General features: G+C 34.6%; 1 protein-coding gene across 1 annotated transcript; it reads right to left on the minus strand.

The window, feature by feature from the left end:
• Positions 1-426: 426 nt before the first annotated feature.
• Positions 427-15,955, minus strand: LOC149528281 (butanoate--CoA ligase AAE1-like). The gene is made up of 4 exons (XM_089810233.1): positions 15,649-15,955; positions 15,363-15,514; positions 15,028-15,248; positions 427-2,519 (listed from the first exon to the last, which is right to left on the minus strand). Exons 3-4 carry the CDS (start codon positions 15,223-15,225, stop codon positions 1,056-1,058), a joined length of 1,662 nt encoding a protein of 553 aa, XP_089666359.1. The 5' UTR covers positions 15,226-15,248; positions 15,363-15,514; positions 15,649-15,955; the 3' UTR covers positions 427-1,055.
• Positions 15,956-21,187: the final 5,232 nt, after the last annotated feature.

Genomic DNA, 21,187 nt, shown 5'->3' on the forward strand with positions numbered 1-21,187 from the left:
TTTCTCATAGTTATGCAGCTATCATCCAGCTTCGAAACACCATTGGACATACCATCTCTACATGAAATGTCTCATAAACAATGCCAAGCTTCTAGACTTTTAGATCTGCCCAAACTATTGGACACACCATCTCCACATAGAATGCCTCATAACCCTTGTAAAGGTATAGCTTTTCTGATCCTATAGCACCTCAAACTATTCAAGCATACATCTGGCCTCTACCACATTCTTTTTTATTTTTCAAAGCATTGATCTCTTCAAAATCAAATAAATTTTTCAATGAAAATATAATTATCTGGTGGTTCTTCTCCTGGTTCTTCTCCTAGCCTCATCTTTTTAACAACCTCTTCTCTAACAGACAAAATTTAATAGGAAGATAGCTCTGATACCATATTGGAAAAATAGAACAGCAGTAAAAAAAGAAGAGAAGAAAGAACTTTCAGCTTGTAATTTTATTGAATAATAGATATCAAATTATACAATAGCTTGACTCAACAACATTCCTAAATGACTGCTAATTAGATTGATAACAAACTACTTCATGATTGACAACACACACATAAACTTGACACTAACACACACTTATGGACACCTAACTCAACACATCTACAATAAGAACTTGATTCAAACTAAAACTCTGAATCAATCCTAAACTAAACTTGTGTTGCCAGCAACTCAGCAAAGCTTGCCACATGTGCAACAATTATTATTGACCAGGGTTGGAACATTAACTCCAACACAAAGTGCCTTATACATTATATGGAATTTTACTGAACACTACATAGAGAATTACTGCCGAAAGTGCCTTCAAAATACATTATATGAATTTTTACTGAACACTACACAGGCAATAAATGCTGCTATGTAACAAAGACATTGGCCTACAAACAAGCCTTGACATCTCTAACGAGTTTTTGTTGATGTTGCTCTATGCAATTTCACAAAAATGCAAGTTCCATCTTGAAGATGACATGAATCAGACGTGAAAAAGAAATATAAATGTATCTTAATAAGATGGGTTAATAGCATGCATCACATACATAAAAAGAGCCCGTTTAGAGTTTACTCTGAGGTTTTGTGATGCTCCCTAGAGCCTTTGCCTTTTCCTTGAGTTGAACCTTCTGAACTTTCCCTGTCGAAGACCTAGGCAAATCCTGAAATATTACAGTTTTTGGAGCCATAAAATGTGGCAATCTTTCACGACAAAAAGAAATGATACTTTCTGTTGTAATATTCTCGGGTCCCTTGAGCTTCACAAAGGCACAAGGGGTTTCCCCCCAGTAGTCATCTGGGCGGCCCACAACAGCAGCCTCGAGTATCTCTGGATGATTGTATAGAATGGATTCAACCTCAATTGTACTCACATTTTCACCTCCTGAGATAATAATATCCTTAGATCGGTCCTTGAGCTCAATATACCCATCAGGATGCATGATCCCTAAATCACCTGTGCTGAACCAGCCCCCATCAAAAGCAGCATCAGTGGCAGCCAAATTATTCAAGTACCCCTTCATGACGGTATTACCCTTGATCATGACCTCACCAATTGTTTTCCCATCAGCATCAACACTCACCATAGTTTTTGGATTCTTGACATCAATACCCCACAGCCCAAGGTGTGGGACACCTTGTCTAGCCTTCAACTTGGCCTGCTGTTCTTCTGGCAGAGAGTTCCATTGGGGTTTCCATGCACAGAGAGATGAAGGGCCATATGTTTCAGTGAGGCCATATGAGTGAACCATATGGAAGCCAAGCTTAGTCATGGCATAAAGAACTGCTGCTGGTGGCGGGGCACCACCAGTTACTATCTGTACAATGTGGGTAATAGGTTTTCTTTCATGTGGTTGGGCATTTGCTATTATATTTAACACTATAGGTGCACAACTTAAGTGGGTGACTCTATGCTGTACAATGGAGTCAAATATTGCATTTGCTGTTACATTTCTTAGGCACACATTTGTGCCACCCTGTGCAGCTATGCCCCATGCAAATGACCAGCCATTGGAGTGGAACATTGGGACTGTCCAGAGATATACAGGCATGGATGCCATTTCACATAATAAAACACATGCAAGGGCATTGAGATAAGCACCTCTGTGACTAAATACAACTCCCTTTGGGCTGGAGGTAGTTCCAGACGTGTAATTTAGTGCAATAGAATCCCATTCATCTTCAGGCCACCTTATATTAAAGTTTTTGTCTGCATTGCTCAGAAGGCTTTCATATGTCATGTATGCAGGATTTGTGTTTTGGAAATTTTGTCTACTATCCAGTTCAGGAATGAGTACCAGAATAGGCATCTTCGCATCTTTATGTTGTAAGAATAAATTTAAAGCTTCACAAACAACTTCTAAGAACTGAAAGTCTACAAAAATAACCTTTGCCTTGGAGTGCCTCAGAAGCACAGACATTGTGCGTGCGTCATGTCGGATGTTTAAGCAACAGAGCACTGCCCCTGCCATTGGCACTCCAAATTGCATCTCATACATTGCTGGGATATTTGGAGCCACTACTGCAACCTGAAGAGATAAATGAGGATTAAAAGATAAGTTCACATGCATGTCAGTGTTTCATGATGTTTAAGCACTCTTGTGAAATGCTATCAATTCATAATATTATACAAATTTCAAAACTATCTATGAGAGTTGTTTATGATTTAAAACTAGAAAGAAAGCTCATTATTCTGCATGTCATATTAAAATGGTATCAGCGAAGTCATGTGTATCATCCAGTCATTTTAATTCATAGAAGGTGCATGTACCATACGTCCCCAAGTTGCAGGACTCTATGAAACAGTTTGAAACTTATACGTATCCAAGTAAACATGAATTCCCAACGAGCCAATGTGGATTGGCTTGGCAAGATAAGACAGGAAATCTATCCCAGTCAGAGCATATAAGATGGCCATGGCCCAAAATTGGATCACAAATTTCATCAAATTCAATTGAGTTGAATGACTGTTAAAAAAGCTTACATGTTATGACCTCAACAATGCAGTTTTTGTTTCAGGGGCAAAAACAGCATGATGACATCTGAAGTTGAGTTTTACTACATTTTTTGATTCCTATCAAAAAGTTTTTCACTTGCTAAAGTAGCTTCTGAAATTGAGCCTGTATGCAACAGTTATGGATTCTGCAGGTTGCAGGAATTGTACAATAATTGAGTCAGAATTCTGTTTCTCAAAGGTTCTTTAATTTTCATGACTTATCTGTCAAGGCAGCTTTGCTACTGTATTAAGAAGCAGTTTTGCAAAAAGGATAGTTTCATTTCCATCAACTGAAAAGAGGGATGGCTGAAGAATTCAAGTGTCAATCAATGGCATACAAGTTGGGAACATGTGAGAAAAGTAAATCCATGTTTATGAATTGGGCAATGGAATATCCATGAGGAATACAGATCAGGCAACCCAATAACAGAGGAAGAAGCTCTCATTGACAAGGCAAAGAATTTGTTTAGAGCAGCTGAATCTTTTGGCATATTAGTTTTGGAAGCTAAAGTCTGCATGCAATGGTATATACTTCACGAAAGAATATCTCAAAAACCATGAATTTGTACTTGTCCAACACTGTCTTCTTTGCATCAAGAATCACAAATTAAACAGCAGTAGTTTCACTATACAGTTTTCCCATATGTAATCAGGCTCTAGTGGGGTGTCACAAGCACAATTCATTCATTCATCACTGAACTACAGAAGGTAATGCTGAGGAAAATTTTAGATGATTAGAATATCTTGCACATGACTTAACCTCTGAACTATTAAGACTCCTGATTTTGACATAGTCTTGAGAAGAAACCCAATCAAGTCTGCCAAGGTTCAGTGATTATATGTTTATTTTCTATGTAAAAATCTCACTTGCCTGCAATAGTTTTAATGATTGATCCATAAGAAATTCATAGTCAAGCTTAGAAAAGCCATAAACGTTTAAGCCATAATGAAGCAAGTGATATTCTTCCAATTCTACTTGGGACATGCACCTGTCTTATTTGAGTATGGCCACGTGTCCACAGAAGAATGCCAGTGGTCACTCTTTTGTGCCTCCCAACCATGACCTAGATGGACTAGTGCACATAATGGTACTTGAGAAGACACTAAATTAAGGTTGTGGGGATCATACAATCTATAAGAAGGCATCAATAAGAGTGAAGAGGCTCACAGTTACATGAAGCAGTCCATTCTTCAATCCCATGGATCATTAATTGTACCAGTTTCTCAGAAGAGGTTTGGAGGAGGGAGTTGTTCAACCACTAGCTGGCTATAAAATCAAAGAGAGAAGTGGAAATGTCCTCGATGATTATTTGCCAAATAATAAGTCATACCATTGCCTCACCCAAGAGACACATTGTACCTGAGATTCCTTTGGAGAGAACTTTGATGAACTCGAAGGAAGGAGACTAGACAATGCAAGACTAATAAGTAGGAGGTATTGCTAGTAGGATTCAACTGTGTAGTTTTTGAGTCAAACTTATCGACCCATGTTTCATGAGTAGTGGTTCACAAGAACCCATCTCTCATAAGAATGAATGGAGCACTTAACACATTGCATTTAGGTGATGCTCACAGGGGTGAAGGTCCGATGCTCTGCCCCTATGAGCTTCATCTAGATGCAACGAGTACTATGGGTTCTATTCATTCTCATGAAAGATGGGTCATTGTGAACCAGCATTCATGAAACATGGGTGGGTAAGTTTGACTCAAAAGCTACACTGTTGAATCTTGATAGCAATATCACACAATGCAAGATGTCAAACAATTGGCTTTTGAGAGATTCCTCTCAGACAATCACTTCATCAAGCCTAATGACCTCAAAATGACACTGGCCCTGACATCCAAAGAAAGAAATGAAGAGGATATCGCAGTGATGAGGATACTTCTCAGAGTTTTTAAAAGCAGATTCAAATTGACCTTGCAGACATGACCCTTGAGGAGAGGAGAAGATTGATCAACAAAAATGGGTTTCTATTGCTGCTGGGTTGGGATATATCTTTTCCCATAGAGCCATGGATAGTATTAGGAAGCAAGATGTTGAGGATAATGTTTTGGGGGATGAAGAACAAGCAAAGGATTTATATTTTGGCTCTGGTTTCAGTTCAAAATATGAAACAATAGCTATATGGGCTTTAGCACCAAAATATAACTAGAAGCGAATTGCCAAGGACAAATGAATCAAGTGATTATAGATTGTCAGAAAATTGACAGACACTGCTGCACCTCAAATTGTACCTTTTGTAGTGGGTACTAACATGTTTTGTGAGGTTGCAGCAATTTGAAAGCAGATTTTGATAAGCTACATGATGAAGATACCAAGTCACTGTATGAATACAAAAAGGTCAAATCAATGATGATGCAGCCTAAAAAAATTGCCACAGAACTTGTCAAGTCCCCTTTTCTGTTTGATAGCATGTCTCAACAAGGCACAGGCATCTTGATGTTGGGGATCAAGGAATTGAAAGACAAGTTAAAGATAAGCTAGTAAGCGAAAGACAGTGCTAAAGCAAAAGGTGTTACTGATTTGGTCAGTAACCTTTTTGATCATAGAATGGCATTCATTTTACATTAGGTTGATCATGCATGGGTTTGTTCTGATTATCTGAGAAAGGTCAAAGACAGTCATGCTAGGAGAAACTCAAATCTGAGGCCTATATATGAATCCCAGGGATGATAATGATGAATATAATTCAAGGGAATGCAAAATATAATACAGAGCTGACTGGCCTATTGAATTACATACCAGCACACTAGAAAAGACTTGAGTTGACCCATAAAAAATAACGAATATTTAGTGATAATATTTAAGGATGTCAGTTACCTCCAATATTTAGTGATAATAGTAACATGAAACTATTGGAACCCTGGAGACCATTACTTCAAAGTATCACTCTCTATTCTAATCACATCAGTTGTGTAAGATGACAAAGTTGATCCTACTTTGTGTAATGCGAAATTAGATAAATTGCTGAAGTTATAATGAGGAGTTGAGAGCCACATTAAGGAGAAAAAGTTGTTACTATTTGTAAGTTATATGATACACAACACAATCTTGCAGCAATCCTGGAATTTAAATGGCCAACCGAGGAAGAGATGCCTTGGGTGAAGGGGTTAGTTGGGCTCAACATTGAAGTTGAGAGATTCTCCTCCTTGGAGAGCCCACCTTCACCCATTGTTTCATGATTCCAATGGTGAATCATTGTGTTAAGCCTTGGAAGGGAGTTTATGTGTTTTTATGATATGTTGTATGCTTTGTTGGTGTTTGAGTGTAACTTGTTTGAGCCTTGTTTCCCCAGTTGAGTGTTTCAATTTTGTTTAATATATCAATTTTTTTTATGTATGCTCATGCAATTATAAACTGATAAATGTTGGAAAGATCACTTACTTGAGTAGAATTTGATAGATAAAGAAAGAGACACCAAACACTGGTGACTTCCAAGAGGAGGTCAAAGATTAGTGGAGGGGAATGTAAGGTCCCGTCCAAGTAAGGACTAGAAGGATCGTTAATTTGTCTACAATATAATTTGATTAGAAGTAAATATTAAGTTTGTCATTAGAGAACATTGTATAGCTTATGCAATAACATGATTAGGGAGAATAATTATGTGACTTGCAATGATTAGTATTGTTTAAATAAGATTGACTTATCAATTGTAACCATTTGAGTATTAGGTGCAAATGTGTATGTGATACTTCGTATAGTAGAATTCTGCTTATTTAATTAATGTGCAAGTTAGACTCAACTTATGATCAACTATGGATTTTGTTCGTACACTTGACAATGATTACAAATAGAAATGGTTGGACCTCTTTGGTTTGCAAAAAGGGAAACCAAATCATCTTTACTTATATTGAGGGCCGCAACCTCATCATAGTCCAACCCATCATCAAGCATCTCATTTATTTCATCACACCAACGAAGAGCGGCATTTTGTTCATTGGTAAGTGTTTCAATGTTATGCACTATGGTGTTTAACATGGATAACATAAGAGCCAATGTAGGTATAGTATATGACACAATAGTTTAGATAGTTATGAGACTAGTAGCATTAGACCTAATTCACACTAGGATGGATTGTCTAATATAAGTTAACAACTTGATTAGCTAATGTGAGTTACCTTATGGATAGATACCTTATCTTGTTCATCTTATCTCGTCATGTTAATTAGATAGTTTTAGTAATTGAAATTATGGCCAATTGAATTGAATAGATATTGTGTTGTGGTGAATACATTCCACATAAGGTGATTGTGAAAATGGAAATCAAGTTTGGGTTATGTGATTATTGTTTTGAAGTAAATTATGTATCATCTAATTCAAAATAAAAAAGGCGGCAATAAGTTTATAACTAATGGCATCTCATATTGGTTTTAAAAAAATAAAGTTCATATTATGTCGAATGCAAATATTTTGCTTAGGACATTTTATCTTTTGGTTTATCATTTACTTTCAAAAGTGAAATCAAACTCAATAAATAAATAAATAAATAAATAAAATTGGTAATTAGATATAAATAAAAAAAATCCTATATTAAGTAATAGTTGGAAGTGAAGACACTAGATGTTCAAGTTTGTTTGAATTTTAAGATATTGAATGTCGTATAATTAGTCAAGCATGAATTTTATTAAATTTTTTTCTTTGAAATAAAATCTTGGGATTAATGTTTTAAGAATAATCTTATACAACAAAATGGTAGTTTAAAAATAACACTATTATATTCAAGCAACTACTGAATATAAGATTTCACATTTAACCTATGAGATTATCAAAATTAGTAGATATCATGCGAACTCTAGTTCAAACGCTAAAAGTCTAAACTATGAGAGAAGATTCAACTTTTCATGTTTTTACAAAGAAACATAATCTCAAGGAGTATAATTAAATTGGTATTGGTACATTTTCAAGATAAATAAAGTTTTGTGATGTTTACTTGTGATAGATATAAGAGGGAACAATGAAAGATTTAGAATTTTCGGGTAAAAAAAAAAGTACGGAAATGAATAGAATATAGATAACACAATGAATACTAGTGATACTCGTTATGTTATTCTAAGAGATGTTATGATTTGAATCCTATAACTAGTGAGAGTAAGTACTTATGCTTGATGAATTTGATTAATGTATGTGTAAGGTGTAAGGTGTTTTGATACATATGCTATGAATTATTAATGTGGTTATTATTAGTGAAAAGTTTGTAATTAGAGCAATTAAAGTAGAAAGAATGATACTTATTTGTAAATGAATTTCGTATGCAAATGTGTTGATGCGAGTTTTGTATCACTTACATAACATATTAGGATTTGAATATTCAATATGGGATATCAAACATGCAACTCCTCTCTTGAAAAGTTATTACCTATGAAGACATAAGCAATAGCTCCAATGTTCCTTACACCGTTGGATACTCGCTCAGTTTTATCGATGTGATTTGTTGGTAATCACGTAGGCAGCCTTACGCTATTCATTCAAGGATGACTTGGAGTTTGGCAGAATGAAGGTGATGGTGACTCGGTTTATGAAATGTGCGGAGGCAGATAATGTTGATGGTAGTGATGATGAAGGGTGTGTCTGCCGATGATGATGTTAATGGGAAAGCGATGGTCATGGAAGGTGAATGGATGTGTTCTAATGCTTGACCTACTCCTTCTAACTTCCCTCTCTAAGCTTCGATTACCCAGCTACTCACTACTCTACTCCTGTTCCTATGAATGGAAGGTTAGCAAATAGACGGGGATTGAACCTAATGAGAGCTGACCAGCGGCCTCACTTCCACAGGTGCAATGATTCAAAGGAATAATAAACTAGCTTACCACACAAAGCTTCCCAACCAACTGCTAGGATGCTAGTGGTCTAGTATTGATCCCTATCAAACATTTACCAATGCTACCATACAACTATCCATCTACTTCACTCCTACTTAGCAACTTGAAATGAAATTTACTTCAACAACTTGAAAGAAAATCTAAGTGAAAGTAGAAAACATGCAATAACACCCAATGTTCTTGATCAACATGCTAATCGCAACAATGAAAAAGAGAGCATTTTGGTATTATCTTCGCAACAATTTCTCCGACCACTTACAAATGAGAGCAAATGGCCTTTTATAGGGGCCAAAAATACAATGGACGGAGGAGATCAAAACAAGATCAACGATCCAGATTGGATCCTCAAAACCCTAATTAGGGTTGCCACCCCATTGGCCAATGAGAAGCTGCCACCTCATCAATGGACCAATGAAAAAAGTGCAAAAAGTGGCAACCAATGAGAAGGCACCAAAATGGTGGCCAATCAGAAATAAACACTTGTCCTATTCTAGAAGAAAGAGAAATTGCCACTTGGGCTTACATCAAATGATCTTCTAATATAAATCTTCCCTTTTCTTTCATTTTCTTAGCTAAGGCAATGAACTTAGCTAGCCTTTCATTAACTTCTCCCATAGGAGGACAGGGTGTGTGCCTTGCCTTGAGTTCCGCTGACTTCACCACGTCACCTGCTGCTTGTAGTATCCTTTCGTGATCCTTCTCATATTCTTTCTCAAATCCAATAAAAGCATTGAGAGAGGAAAGGGTGCCCAAATGCTTTTTCTTGATAGCAACCTTTCCCAACTCATCCAACTTCGATCCAAAATCTGTCTCGTTGACATCTTCTTTGCCAATTAAGGGGGATTGTCCTTCCTTCAGTCTGTCCCTCATCCGTATCATGTCCACTGTACAGATATTGGTGTCGGTTATTCACTTCATTTTCAAGAAGAAGGAAGTTTTGGGCGTCATATCCTCTTTGTCTTTCTTAGTGTTCACTCGCTTGGGATTCTTACTTGCACTATCATCCTCCATGCTCGTCGCCCTATTACAGGATGGTAGAGTGGTGGACCAAAAGGCAAGAAGAACCAAGCAGAGCAATCCTTAGACTAGAACGAAAGATGGATGTCAGCTTAAGCACTCCTTGCAACTCTAGATGATGAAAATTCACCTTAAACAGTAAACTTACAGCGACTTTTCAGAATCTAGGATATGACTTTCAAGAAGTTCAAATCCCTTTGCAAATTAGAAATTTATAATGCAATTCACCTCCAAATAAAATTTCCCAACCTAGAGCAAAAATCGCAGCCACTTGCAAAAATCAGAATTTTATCTCCCACAAATTTCGGCTCCCACAAAATTCGGCCTCTACAAATTTCGGCTCCCACAAATTTCGTCCTCCACAAAATTCGCCAAGCAAGAAAAGTGCAGATCTGCTCTTGCAAAATCACCAATGCCTTGAGAAGGAGAAGTGAGAAGTGAGGAAGAAATGGGAGAGAGGCCTCCTCTTATACCCAACTTTCTTCTTGGACCCTGGGAGAAAGAAAAACAAATAATTAATGCAAAATTATGGCCCACAATTAAATACTTAACCAAAATTAATTTTGCCATGATGAAAATTAACTTTTAAAATTGCCAATTAGTTCTAAATTGCAAAAATAAATTAAATGGTGTCTTGGAGATGTTAAATATTTCCATTTAATGAGGATTTAGTAATTAATACGTTATTAAAATAGGATTTTGGCTAACCAAAAGCCATTTTTCAATATTAAATTACCAATTTCATTAAAGGCAAAAAGTTTTCAAGGCAATTTTAATCTATTAAAGCCAATTTTTTGCAATTTCTTACCCAAATCGATTTTGCTATGCCAATAAATTTATTTATTTATTTATTTTTTGACAAAAATAAAATAAAATAGCTTCTAGAGCCAAAAATTGATTTTTGCAATTCTATTTCACCATCACAAAAATTAATCTTTTTCACCAAAAATAATCAAGATTTTCCAAAATACCAAATTTAACAAAATTTTCATTTTTGAAAATTATCCAAATTTACACAATTATATCCAAATTTTCAAAAGAAAAATGTCTAAGTACAAAATTTGCAATTTTATCCTACCAATTGTTGCTCTTTAAAATTTGTTCGGCTCGAGGATGAAATTGGTGGCTCTAGAAAATCAAGTTGAAATTGGGTGGAAATAAATCTAACCCACTGGCCCTGAAGGTGTCCAAGGCTCAAAATTTTCAAAACTCAAAATTGTTGGACAATCCAAAAATTTGCCAAGGCGATTAGAAAAAAGGGGGTCCCCAAAATTTTTGGGGTGATGGTATGAAAACTTCACAACAAAATGATTCTGAAGAAATGATGTTGGAATATGATATTGATCTAATGGGTTGATCTATGGTTAATTTAGGGATATGTCTTAATGTTTACAGTCTTATATTTATATGTTTGAGTTGCTAATGTTAAATTTGAATTTGTGCAGCACATGCTTGTGAAGGCCTAATCGGATGATTATGAAGACCTTCAAGAAAACTATGCCAACTTTTGTACAACAATCAAAGTCGACCTCAATGCAAACTTTTTGTAAAATCGGATATGAACTAAAGTTGGACTTTAGAGGGGTTAAAATGGATCCTAGAGTGCATTCTGGGTTAAAAAAACCTAACCCACTTATACTACCCAGGGTTGGGGGTTAGTTGAGGGTCAAATCATGGTTAAAACTTACATTATGACACCTCTAAAGGGCCCCACTTCAAATGTGACGAAAATGAATAGTGGGAGACAATGGGTTATGACACATTGATAAGAAAGCCATGTGCCTTCATTAAATGAGAGAGGGTTTTGGAAGAAGAGGGAGGAAGACTTTGGAGGATTGTTGGAGATGAAAAGGGGAAGTTATATGCAGAATAAGGGAATGGAGAAGGGAGGAGAGGATGGTAGAATAGTACGAGGAGAAGAAGATCAAGAGGGAACTTGAGAGAGAGACGAGTCTTTCTATCCCTTTTCTTTTGTAGTATTTCTTTTTGAGTTGGATTCATGTAGGTCTGAAATGTGTAACAAGTGTAGTTAAAATTGTTGTTCTTGTATTAGGAACTCACTCTTATGATAACATCTATGATCCTTAGATGCAGTGAGTTCTTGCTCGGGGGTATGGCCAGGGCACCAGAGGCCTCATGATGCCATTAATTGGTAGGGTGGAAAATGAGCATTGTTTGAGTATTAGTAGTTTTCTTTATTGTATCTTGCAAAGAAATGTAAATAAAACTTATAAAAGCTAAGCTTGCTACTTGATTTAAGATTGTGTATATGATTCAATGCAAAAGAGAAGTTTGTGATCTTACATTTGTGATGTATGAAAGGTTTTCTATTTGAATACAAGAAAACAAAGAAAATAAAAGAAATAGTTCTATGTCTTATTAAGATGTATATTTGAAAGACTATTAAATGGAAATCTAATGCTCTTTTGAGTTGAAATCAATTAGTTAATCAAACTTTTATTTCCTTATAGTGCAGATCTGAAATTTGTAGTTGAAAATAGTTATCTAAATCATGTCTTCCTTTAAAGGAATCTATGTTTTATTTTGGGTAGGAAAATATGAGCATGACAGAAGTATTCATCAAGTGTGTCGACAGTTACTCTCGAGGCTGAGGCTATCTCATACATTTGGTTTGCATGATCATGTGCCTATTGTTTCTTCATCTATCTCACCAGAAGTGGCAACTTTAATGGACTACAGGCCATCTTCAGTATTTTTCTGAATTGTTATGATTTCGCTCACATAAGCTTTTCTTCAAGTTAGGATGTTGGAGTTATTGTCATGTCCCCTTTTCAAATAATTAAAAAATAATAATCTTTGCTAAGACAGGCAGGCCCAAGAAAGTGAAGTTTCGGAAAAAGGGAGTTAATCTTTGGAAACCGTTGGACTAATAAATGATAATTATTATTAAAATATGTTTCATTAACCTCTCTTGGACGTGAGTTACAGTTATGCCCTTTTTAAAGAGGTTTGGAGGCATTTTGGGGGGATTCCAGACTTGATTTTCACTCATTCTTTGTTATTCTTCAGAGGCTGCCAAACCTGTGGAGAAGGAGACCCAAGAACGGGAGTTTGCAGGTTTCCAGGGAGACCCAAGAACGGGAGTTTGCAGGTTTCCAGGAAGGCTAAGGACGGGAGTTTGAAGCCATTCCATGTGCATGCTCATACAGAGTTTGCCTTTGTGCTGAACAGTGCAGATTTGTGAGTTTCCGGGTGTATTTTTGTAAGAGTTTGGTGTTTCCGGTTGAGTATTTCATATCAGTTTTGGTTGCTGCTGTATTTTATACTTTAAGCTGTTAAAATAGAGCTGAATATATATATTGGGACGTGATTAAACTTCTGAGATAGATTATTAGTGTTCTTGTGGTGTTTCCGAGCATATTTTGTGCTATTTCGGGAGCCCGATGAGCATAGTTTTGGTCCTACATTTTCGAGCTGTTGTGTAAAGGCTATACGGATCTGGAAATATCAATTTGTAGGCTGTTATGCTGCTGAAAGTTCTGTAAAAATTTCCATTTTCAGATTCATTAATAATTTGTGAAGTTGTGAAGCTTTTAGCACTATTTTCAACATACCCGATTTGGGGTTTCTTAAAGAATTTGGTGGATCTTTGTGATAGCAGTTGTTTGATTTTAAAGATCTGATTAGAGGTTGGAAATATCATGAAAAATCAGAAAAGGGACATTTCAGTTATTCTTTGTCAGTGGCTTGTAATAAGCCATGGTGTTCTCTAAAATGTTGCACATGCATTGTAAAGTCCATAACTATCTCATCTTGAGGTCCTAGTATTCTTTGTAACATTTTATTGTGAGTGAGGTTGGAAAAGTACGAAAATACATATAAATTCTGTTTGAAGAAATAAAAAAGGAAAAGGCTCTCTATCAATTCTCTATCTTAAGGCTTACCTCTGTTTGAATTGTATGAATGAATGTTCTTTGTTTATTGTCATCTCCTTCTGTGGTATCGTGTGCCTCTGTAACAAGTAACTAAGGGTTTCAAGTTTCTTCACACATTTTCTGGGCTGAATTGTTATTTTGTCATAGTCATTATTCGTGAAGTAATATAAATCTTTCACAAATTATAACGGGGAATGCAAATGCTGCAAAGGATTATTTAATAAGATATAAATTATCTGAACCACATTTGTTGGTTTCACCATTGTCAGGAAATGGTCAATGATCCATCAGGGATGTTCTTAAGAAGTATTACGGATAGTTAACAAATTCTGATAGTATTTAGTGACATGTACTCATGTTCTGGGATACTCAGATGTTGAGACACACACATCCCAAAAATATGAAGTAAGACCTCCTAAATCAGCATGTTTCTAATGAGTACCTACTGAAGTCTAAAAGACTTGAGTATGTAATATGCCAGGTTTCGCAGTGCAAATAACAATCAGAAGCTCAAAGTTGCTTAGGAATTACCTGAAACTTATAAGACTGCACTAAAATTATCTTCTTAAAAACAAATTGATGCTGAGGTACGTGTGAGTGTTTGGGGCAAATTGATTATTCCTCTTCCTGATGATGGAGTGTCAAGTGCAATCTGAAATGTTGATAGAACACACACAATTTGAATATCACATGGAATGTAGAAAATTCATGCCTACTGATATAGAGGCTTTTAAAATGTTGATGAGGGGTAGTTCGACTAAAAGCACAGCTGACTATAATCATCGGCATGATGGAATCCAAATGGTTCGAGAGTTATCAAAAGTGACAAGTAGTCAACAAAGGCCACTCTTAAACATCATACACTAAAGGAAAAATTAAGCTTGTAAAAACTAAGTCAACTTTGACTATTTAACACATTTAACTTAAGAATCAAGCCTTGGTATGAGATATTTAAGCCATCCGTTCACCAACAAACATAGACATAAATGGGAAAGGCTTGAAGAAGAACACAGAAAAGGAAAGCAAGCATAGACTAGCACCAGTCTCCGGCCCTGAATTCTGATTGCAAATGGGCATTCCACTATTAATTCAGATATAAATTTTAACGATCCCAAAATGGGTGTTTTTTAAAGGCCCGTTTCATTGCAGGGAAGCTAAACCTTTTGATAGATAATTTTCAAAGGCTAAAGGAGACAAGGAAATCTTTCCTGGCACATGTAAAGAATCAATTCCCCAGGCTCCCTAATAATTGAAATCATTATCTCTACAATATTTAACCATATATTGTTGAAAAAAGCTACTTACAACATCCCCAGTGGAAATATTAAGTGAAGAGATGGCAGAAGCCAGCCGAATGCAACGTTCAAGTGTCTCTGCCCATGTAAACTGCACAGAACCATATACAATGGATGTGTGTTCTTTGTACACATTGCCTGCTCGCTGCAGAAAAATTATAGGTGACAGAGGCATGTAATTGGCAGGGCAGCGATTAAGCTTGTCCATTTTAACAATTTCTGCTTCGAGACCTAGCCATGTAAAAGAATTAGGAGATCAGTGAAATGACATGAGTCTGCTAGTGCTAATTAGAAAAGCAGAAAACAAAGTAGTAACTGGAATAGCCATAATCAACACTTCTTTACCTCTTCTTCTCCACGCTTCTTTATTTCCAGAAAGCTTCAAATTCCTTGAAAATTTCTTCTGTTCTTTAGACAATCAAGTTCTATTTTTCAAAGAAAATAATCCCGACAAAATAATTCCTCTTTGAAAGTAACCAAGTCCATTAAACAATCACCTGCACATAAATCCAGCACCAAAAAGCTGATCACCCAAAGCTTCAAAACAGTTAAGAAATGAAAAGCCAAAGTAATTAAATATGCATAAAAATATATGCAATTGTAATAAGGATAAGCGAAAAAAATCGTATACGTGAAGTCTGCTTGCTTCTGTTATAATTATCTGTCAGATGCCTCTACCGGCGAAGTTACCAGGCGAGTTTTAGAATTAACACCCATGACCTTCAAATTTATAGGATAACTCTGGAAATTCGTCAAATATATGTCATATTGGATGAAAACTTGGAATATTTGAACAAATACTCCAAGTTCCTCAACTATGTTTGCTGGGAAAAAGTCAAGCTGGAGTAGTTCATGCTGCACATCTCGGATGGCCAAGTTGTTCTGAAATTATTGAAGTTAACAGAATTTCTTTATAATGGACAAAAATTTGGTCCAATATTTAAACTTAAAAAACAAGTGTCTTAAATCATATCTATTCAAAACGTCAATTCGGAAAAATTAACATTAATTTAATGACAGATCTCTCAAATTTGATTGAAAAAAATTAAATGTTAGATCGATAACACAGAAAACACTTCGGTTCAACATCAGATTAATTAAAAAATCGTGGGCAAGTTCGATGAATTTAAATTAACTATAATTAACATCGATTTGATTGAAAAAGACATTACATTTGATAAATAAATTTCAAAATTTTAACTGAAGCAAGTAGTAAAGCTGATCACTGAAATTCAACATAATTTTTAAAAATTAATAGCTCTCCAATTTGACAAAGCACTTGAAGGTTGAATCAAATGGTATGAAACATTGTTTTTAATTGTTTCTGGATTAGATTGTGTTGAAGTTTTTACCATCGACATTTCAAATCACACTACATGATTCGTCCTCATCATCAGAATGAAACATGTTAAAAATCCCAAAAACAAAGGCATTAAGTCTCTCTTAAGAACCCCTTTAATTTGACAAAATGCTTAAACAGGTTAAACTGAAATTTCGCAAACAAATTTTACAAAAAAGACAACATTAATCTCGCTTAAAAAACCCTCAAATTTCATATAACAATTGAATACAATTTAATAGATGGTTACTTTGTTGGTATTGCCTATTTTATAGTTTAAGGAAAAATCAATGACGATTTTGTTACAGTCGTCAAAATTTTCTTGTAAAGTTCATGCGTTGCAAGGGGTTGGTCACGAGTTCTAGTCTCCCCCGTCCTCGTGGTACCGGTGGGCGTGTTGCGCCAACACTATCGGTCACGTTAAAAAGTTTACCAGGGGCACTGCAGTTTATAGGGGGGCCATGTTGCATCGATTCCTGCAGTCTAAAAAAAAAAAAAAAAAAAAAAAAGAAATCACGGTCGACAATTTTTGACTGGTCTTTTCATGTATAATTGAGATCAAATCGCCTGCAACAAACATTTTATAATCACGGAGGATTTTATTTTGATACTGTTTTATAGCCGAGCCTGCATCTTTTTGAAGGGAGTCTACATTGCTTTTTTCGCATTTGGCGGGTCGTTTGAAGGAAATCGCTCTATGATGGTAGTCCTCGACAGTTTTTGCACTATATTTGAACACTGTTTCATGGAGGTCCTAAGTGATTATGTGACAATTTTTTGTTTTAAAAATAAAATTTATTATTATTGTAAATATATATTTTTGAATGAATTTAAAAAAAAAGATTTCTAACCTTTAATCTTAAATGTTAATTTTTTTTGAGTGTTAGAGTTAAGAGAGTTAAATTTTGTGTTATTTATTGTAATGTGTTATAACATTTGTATGGGCCTAACATAATCAATTATATGATATTTTTCTTTGATTTTCTTTATACATTCAATCTAACAATCCATGAGATTGTCTTCCTGGACTTGGAAAATGGTGTCAAGTTTAGAAATTGTTTTGGTAAATAGAGTGGAAATAATTTTTGTACAATTTTTTTCTCTAGTTTTACTTTTGGTATTTTTTAATTTGACTCTAAATTTGGTGCAAGGGGATCATGGTGTTGGAAAGACAACTTGTTAGAAATAGGGAATTTTAGTAACAATATTTAGACTTGTATAGATGAAAAAGCTAAAAAGTAAACTTAAGTAAAACACAATGCAACTCATAATATCATTATTTTTTAACATGAGAAATCTTGGCTGAGGGAAAACCTTGATGGGAATGGAACCCACAAAATGATCCACTAATCAAAAGTACTTTGTGAAAGATATTGGCCTTGTTAAGAGTCTATTACATTCGTATAATGTATTTTTCCTTGTTAGAGGACTAAGCCTTGTTAGAAGTCTCAACCTTGTTAGGAGTTGTTATAATACAAAAGTGCAAGATGAGCCCATTGTTCAAACATGCATATACAATTGTACAATTATTATCTATCAAATAGAAACAAAAACCTTTTACTTTGTTGACATCTTCTATATTCGATCAACCTTTGTATCTCTTCTTCAAAATTGTACATACATTGCTATGCTTTGTTCTAGCATCAAGTTCAAGTCTATTATATTCATACAGAGTGCCACAATAAAAATTATATCATTACAATACAATACCATGCTTCACATAACAAAATCTATTTCCTTTATACAAAACTTTTTGTCCTATTGACCTTGTGCTACTTGATACTTTGATAAATCTTTAAATTATATTCTGCCACATGTGGGTTAACATCTAGGATGTCATCTCAACCTCATTAAATTATAACCAAAATGCCATTATATTGTTGTTTTCTTTATTCTTCCCTAACAACTTGAAATTGGTAAATCCACCATAATTCATGCAAAAGTTAATATTATCCTTAGCTCTAGTACACACGTGTTGTATATTGTCTGTACCACATTCCCTTAAGTGCACAAGTCTCCAGGTGCTTCCAGTGAAGTGCACTGAACCAAAACTATCTAACTATCATTTTTTACCTTTATTATACTTAAAAAAATGTATACTTTATCTTTCAAAAAAAATTATGTCATCTCAAAGTAAATTATATGTTGCCATGAATGACAACCTTGACACTTTACATTAGCCAAATTTCCAACAATCTCCTCCTTTGGCATTGATGGCAATATGTGGGAAAACATTGACTATGTAACAAAATTTTTAAATTGCAAAAAAATTGTGGCCTTATGAAAATTTCAAAAATGTGGATCATCTATATTAGAAATACCATCCTCTACATACTATACTCCCCATTAGATTTTCTCTAACTTATATCTTCTTTATATAATCTTACAAATTTTCATTACTCTCCCCCTTTGACATCGATGACAAAGGTGAGTCAAAATTTTATATGCAAGTCAAAAGTATGTTTCCTATTTCCTTTGCATTTTGTTCTTCAAGCTTAATGATTCTTGAATAGATTCATGCAATTTGAAAGTTCTTCTTGGGATTGGAAAAATCAATTTCCCAAGATCTCTGTATTATATCTGCTATATTGGTGACCATATAAGGCATAAGCCACTACCTCTACTGCATTTAGATATGAATAGAAATTTTTTTCATAAGACTTTGATGAAATTGTTGTGATATTTACCTATATTGTAAAACACAATATATGCTATGTACTTCAACGAAATGGTAAAGTGCAATAAATGCACATAATTGATTATTTAAATGCATATGTTTAAAGTGTGTATATAGAGTTCTAATGCATACCATTGATGGTGGTCCTATAGTATTAGGAGGAACCAATGATGATGATGTAGTTATGACCATTTCTTATGTGAAAAGTCATAAAATATGACATCCAATAAGAAAGGAACCCAATTTCTAATATTTTTTAATAAGCAAGAATGAGAGTGAAATAAAATATGATAATATTACCTCTTCGCTCTCCTAAACATCAATGACATATGGTGCATTCATTATCTCTATGAAACCCATTTATTTCTAAATGCATTTACAATAAATAAGTCAGGTGCATTCATCAATATAGACTAGAAATTTCATCGTCTTCATTCATAATATATTTTAACAAATATAATATAATCAAACTTATTTACCTTTTTTTTCTTTGGGTATCCTCGATGATTTCTTCCTCTTTCTTGATGACTTCAAGGTACATGGGGTATCCTATCAAAAGCATAAGTAACATAAGAGAAATGAATATGATATTATATGAGTTATATTAAGATTGTAAATAAGAGGAGTGTAAGATATGATACTACAAAACTTGATAATACAAATTCAATGGCTGACAACATCATATCATCAATTTGGGATGCCTGACTCATAGATAAGCCCTATAAACACTAATTAAAAATACATATTTATTAATAATTAATATTTTCAAACCAACATGTATTATTTTATTCTAGTGAATATTTTTTTCTTTACCTCAGATGTTTGAGCTACCTGTATACATCTACTTGAACATGCACCCTTCAACATGCACAAATCATGTATCAATCTATATTCTTATTAAAAAATAAATGTATCTCAATTTATCAATTTTAGGTGAAATTAAATAATAACATCTCAAAACACAAATAAATAAACCTCTGTTGCTCCTACAAAAAATCTCATCACCATGAGATCATTAGTAAGGGAGATACATGGCATCCTTTCCCGCAATGTCTACATGAATGGGATGCCAATCCATCCTCATTCATATCGGTATCTATCCCATCTAACAAACCATGACAAATGAAACAGATATGCTCAATGAGTTGGGGCTGAGCCAAATGAAACATATGATGATGTGCTGAGATGTCATTTTGCACGATGCTAAATGACAGGAATCCTTTTAAACTCCTCTCTTGAAAAGTGGATTGAGGATTAACTCCAAGGATCTGGGTGATCTTGTTACCTACTAAAATTTGTTCAATTGAAGATAAATGTTTATGATCATGAGGAGGCCTTTGCTGGTTCAAACCAATTGTTGGATAAGTTGTTTGATCTTTTGTTGTTTCAAAAGTAACCACAAAATAAATATATTTTTAGTATTTTTTGTCTTATGATAGATGAAATTTATCAATGCAACTATAAGAATTCTTATTTTAACCAAACGTTAGAAAATAAAATACTAAATATAGGGTGACGAGAGATCAATGAAAGAGAAATTCCTAATAGACATAAACCATGGTAACAACACATCTACAAATTAAACCATAAAAAAAATCGAGTAGCAAGCTAATAAAAATAGGAGTAGCACTTCCTCAATTCCACTAATGAAATCATTGATAGGAATTCAATAATAACTGAAAGATGTTTCACATTTCCTCAAATTGCAAAGCCACATAAAATGTGTTCATGCAAGACAAGATGTTATGTAGGAACAATAGGTGATCTTTTATCCAATTCGTTACATCAACACAGTTTGTTAACATGAGAAAAATACTAGAACTAGAAGATCACACAATCATAACACAATAAAACTATTGGCTCTATTATTATTCATGAATATGCATTCACAAAAATAACACACTCTGAAAAGAATAACTACACTTAGAATAAGAGTACCAATAACATATATTATTGCATCAAAATAATGGTCAGAAGTACATATTACATTCACGTATTAAAAGAAATCCTCTCCTCCTTTTATGTTAGGAGTGAGAGCTCTTCTAATGCAAAAATTATGCTAAAAACTAATAAAATAAAGCTAACTACACACAAACTAACTCTATAAATGGTGCTAAGTAGGTCTCCACCCTTGTTTATATCAATTAATGACTG

The sequence above is a fragment of the Cupressus sempervirens genome, chromosome 11 (genome assembly GCF_028749045.1).
Source record: "Cupressus sempervirens isolate cs-2001-9-10 chromosome 11, ASM2874904v1, whole genome shotgun sequence".
NCBI classification, from domain to species: Eukaryota; Viridiplantae; Streptophyta; class Pinopsida; order Cupressales; family Cupressaceae; genus Cupressus; species Cupressus sempervirens.

What these genes read in the sequence shown, in the direction of transcription:
- LOC149528281 (XM_089810233.1), bottom strand. Translation starts at nt 15,225, where the DNA reads ATGGACAAGCTTAATCGCTGCCCTGCCAATTACATGCCTCTGTCACCT. An exon ending in ATATTTCCACTGGGGATGTT is followed by an intron (nt 2,520 to 15,027) that starts GTAAGTAGCTTT and finishes TTATCTCTTCAG; the next exon opens with GTTGCAGTAGTGGCTCCAAA.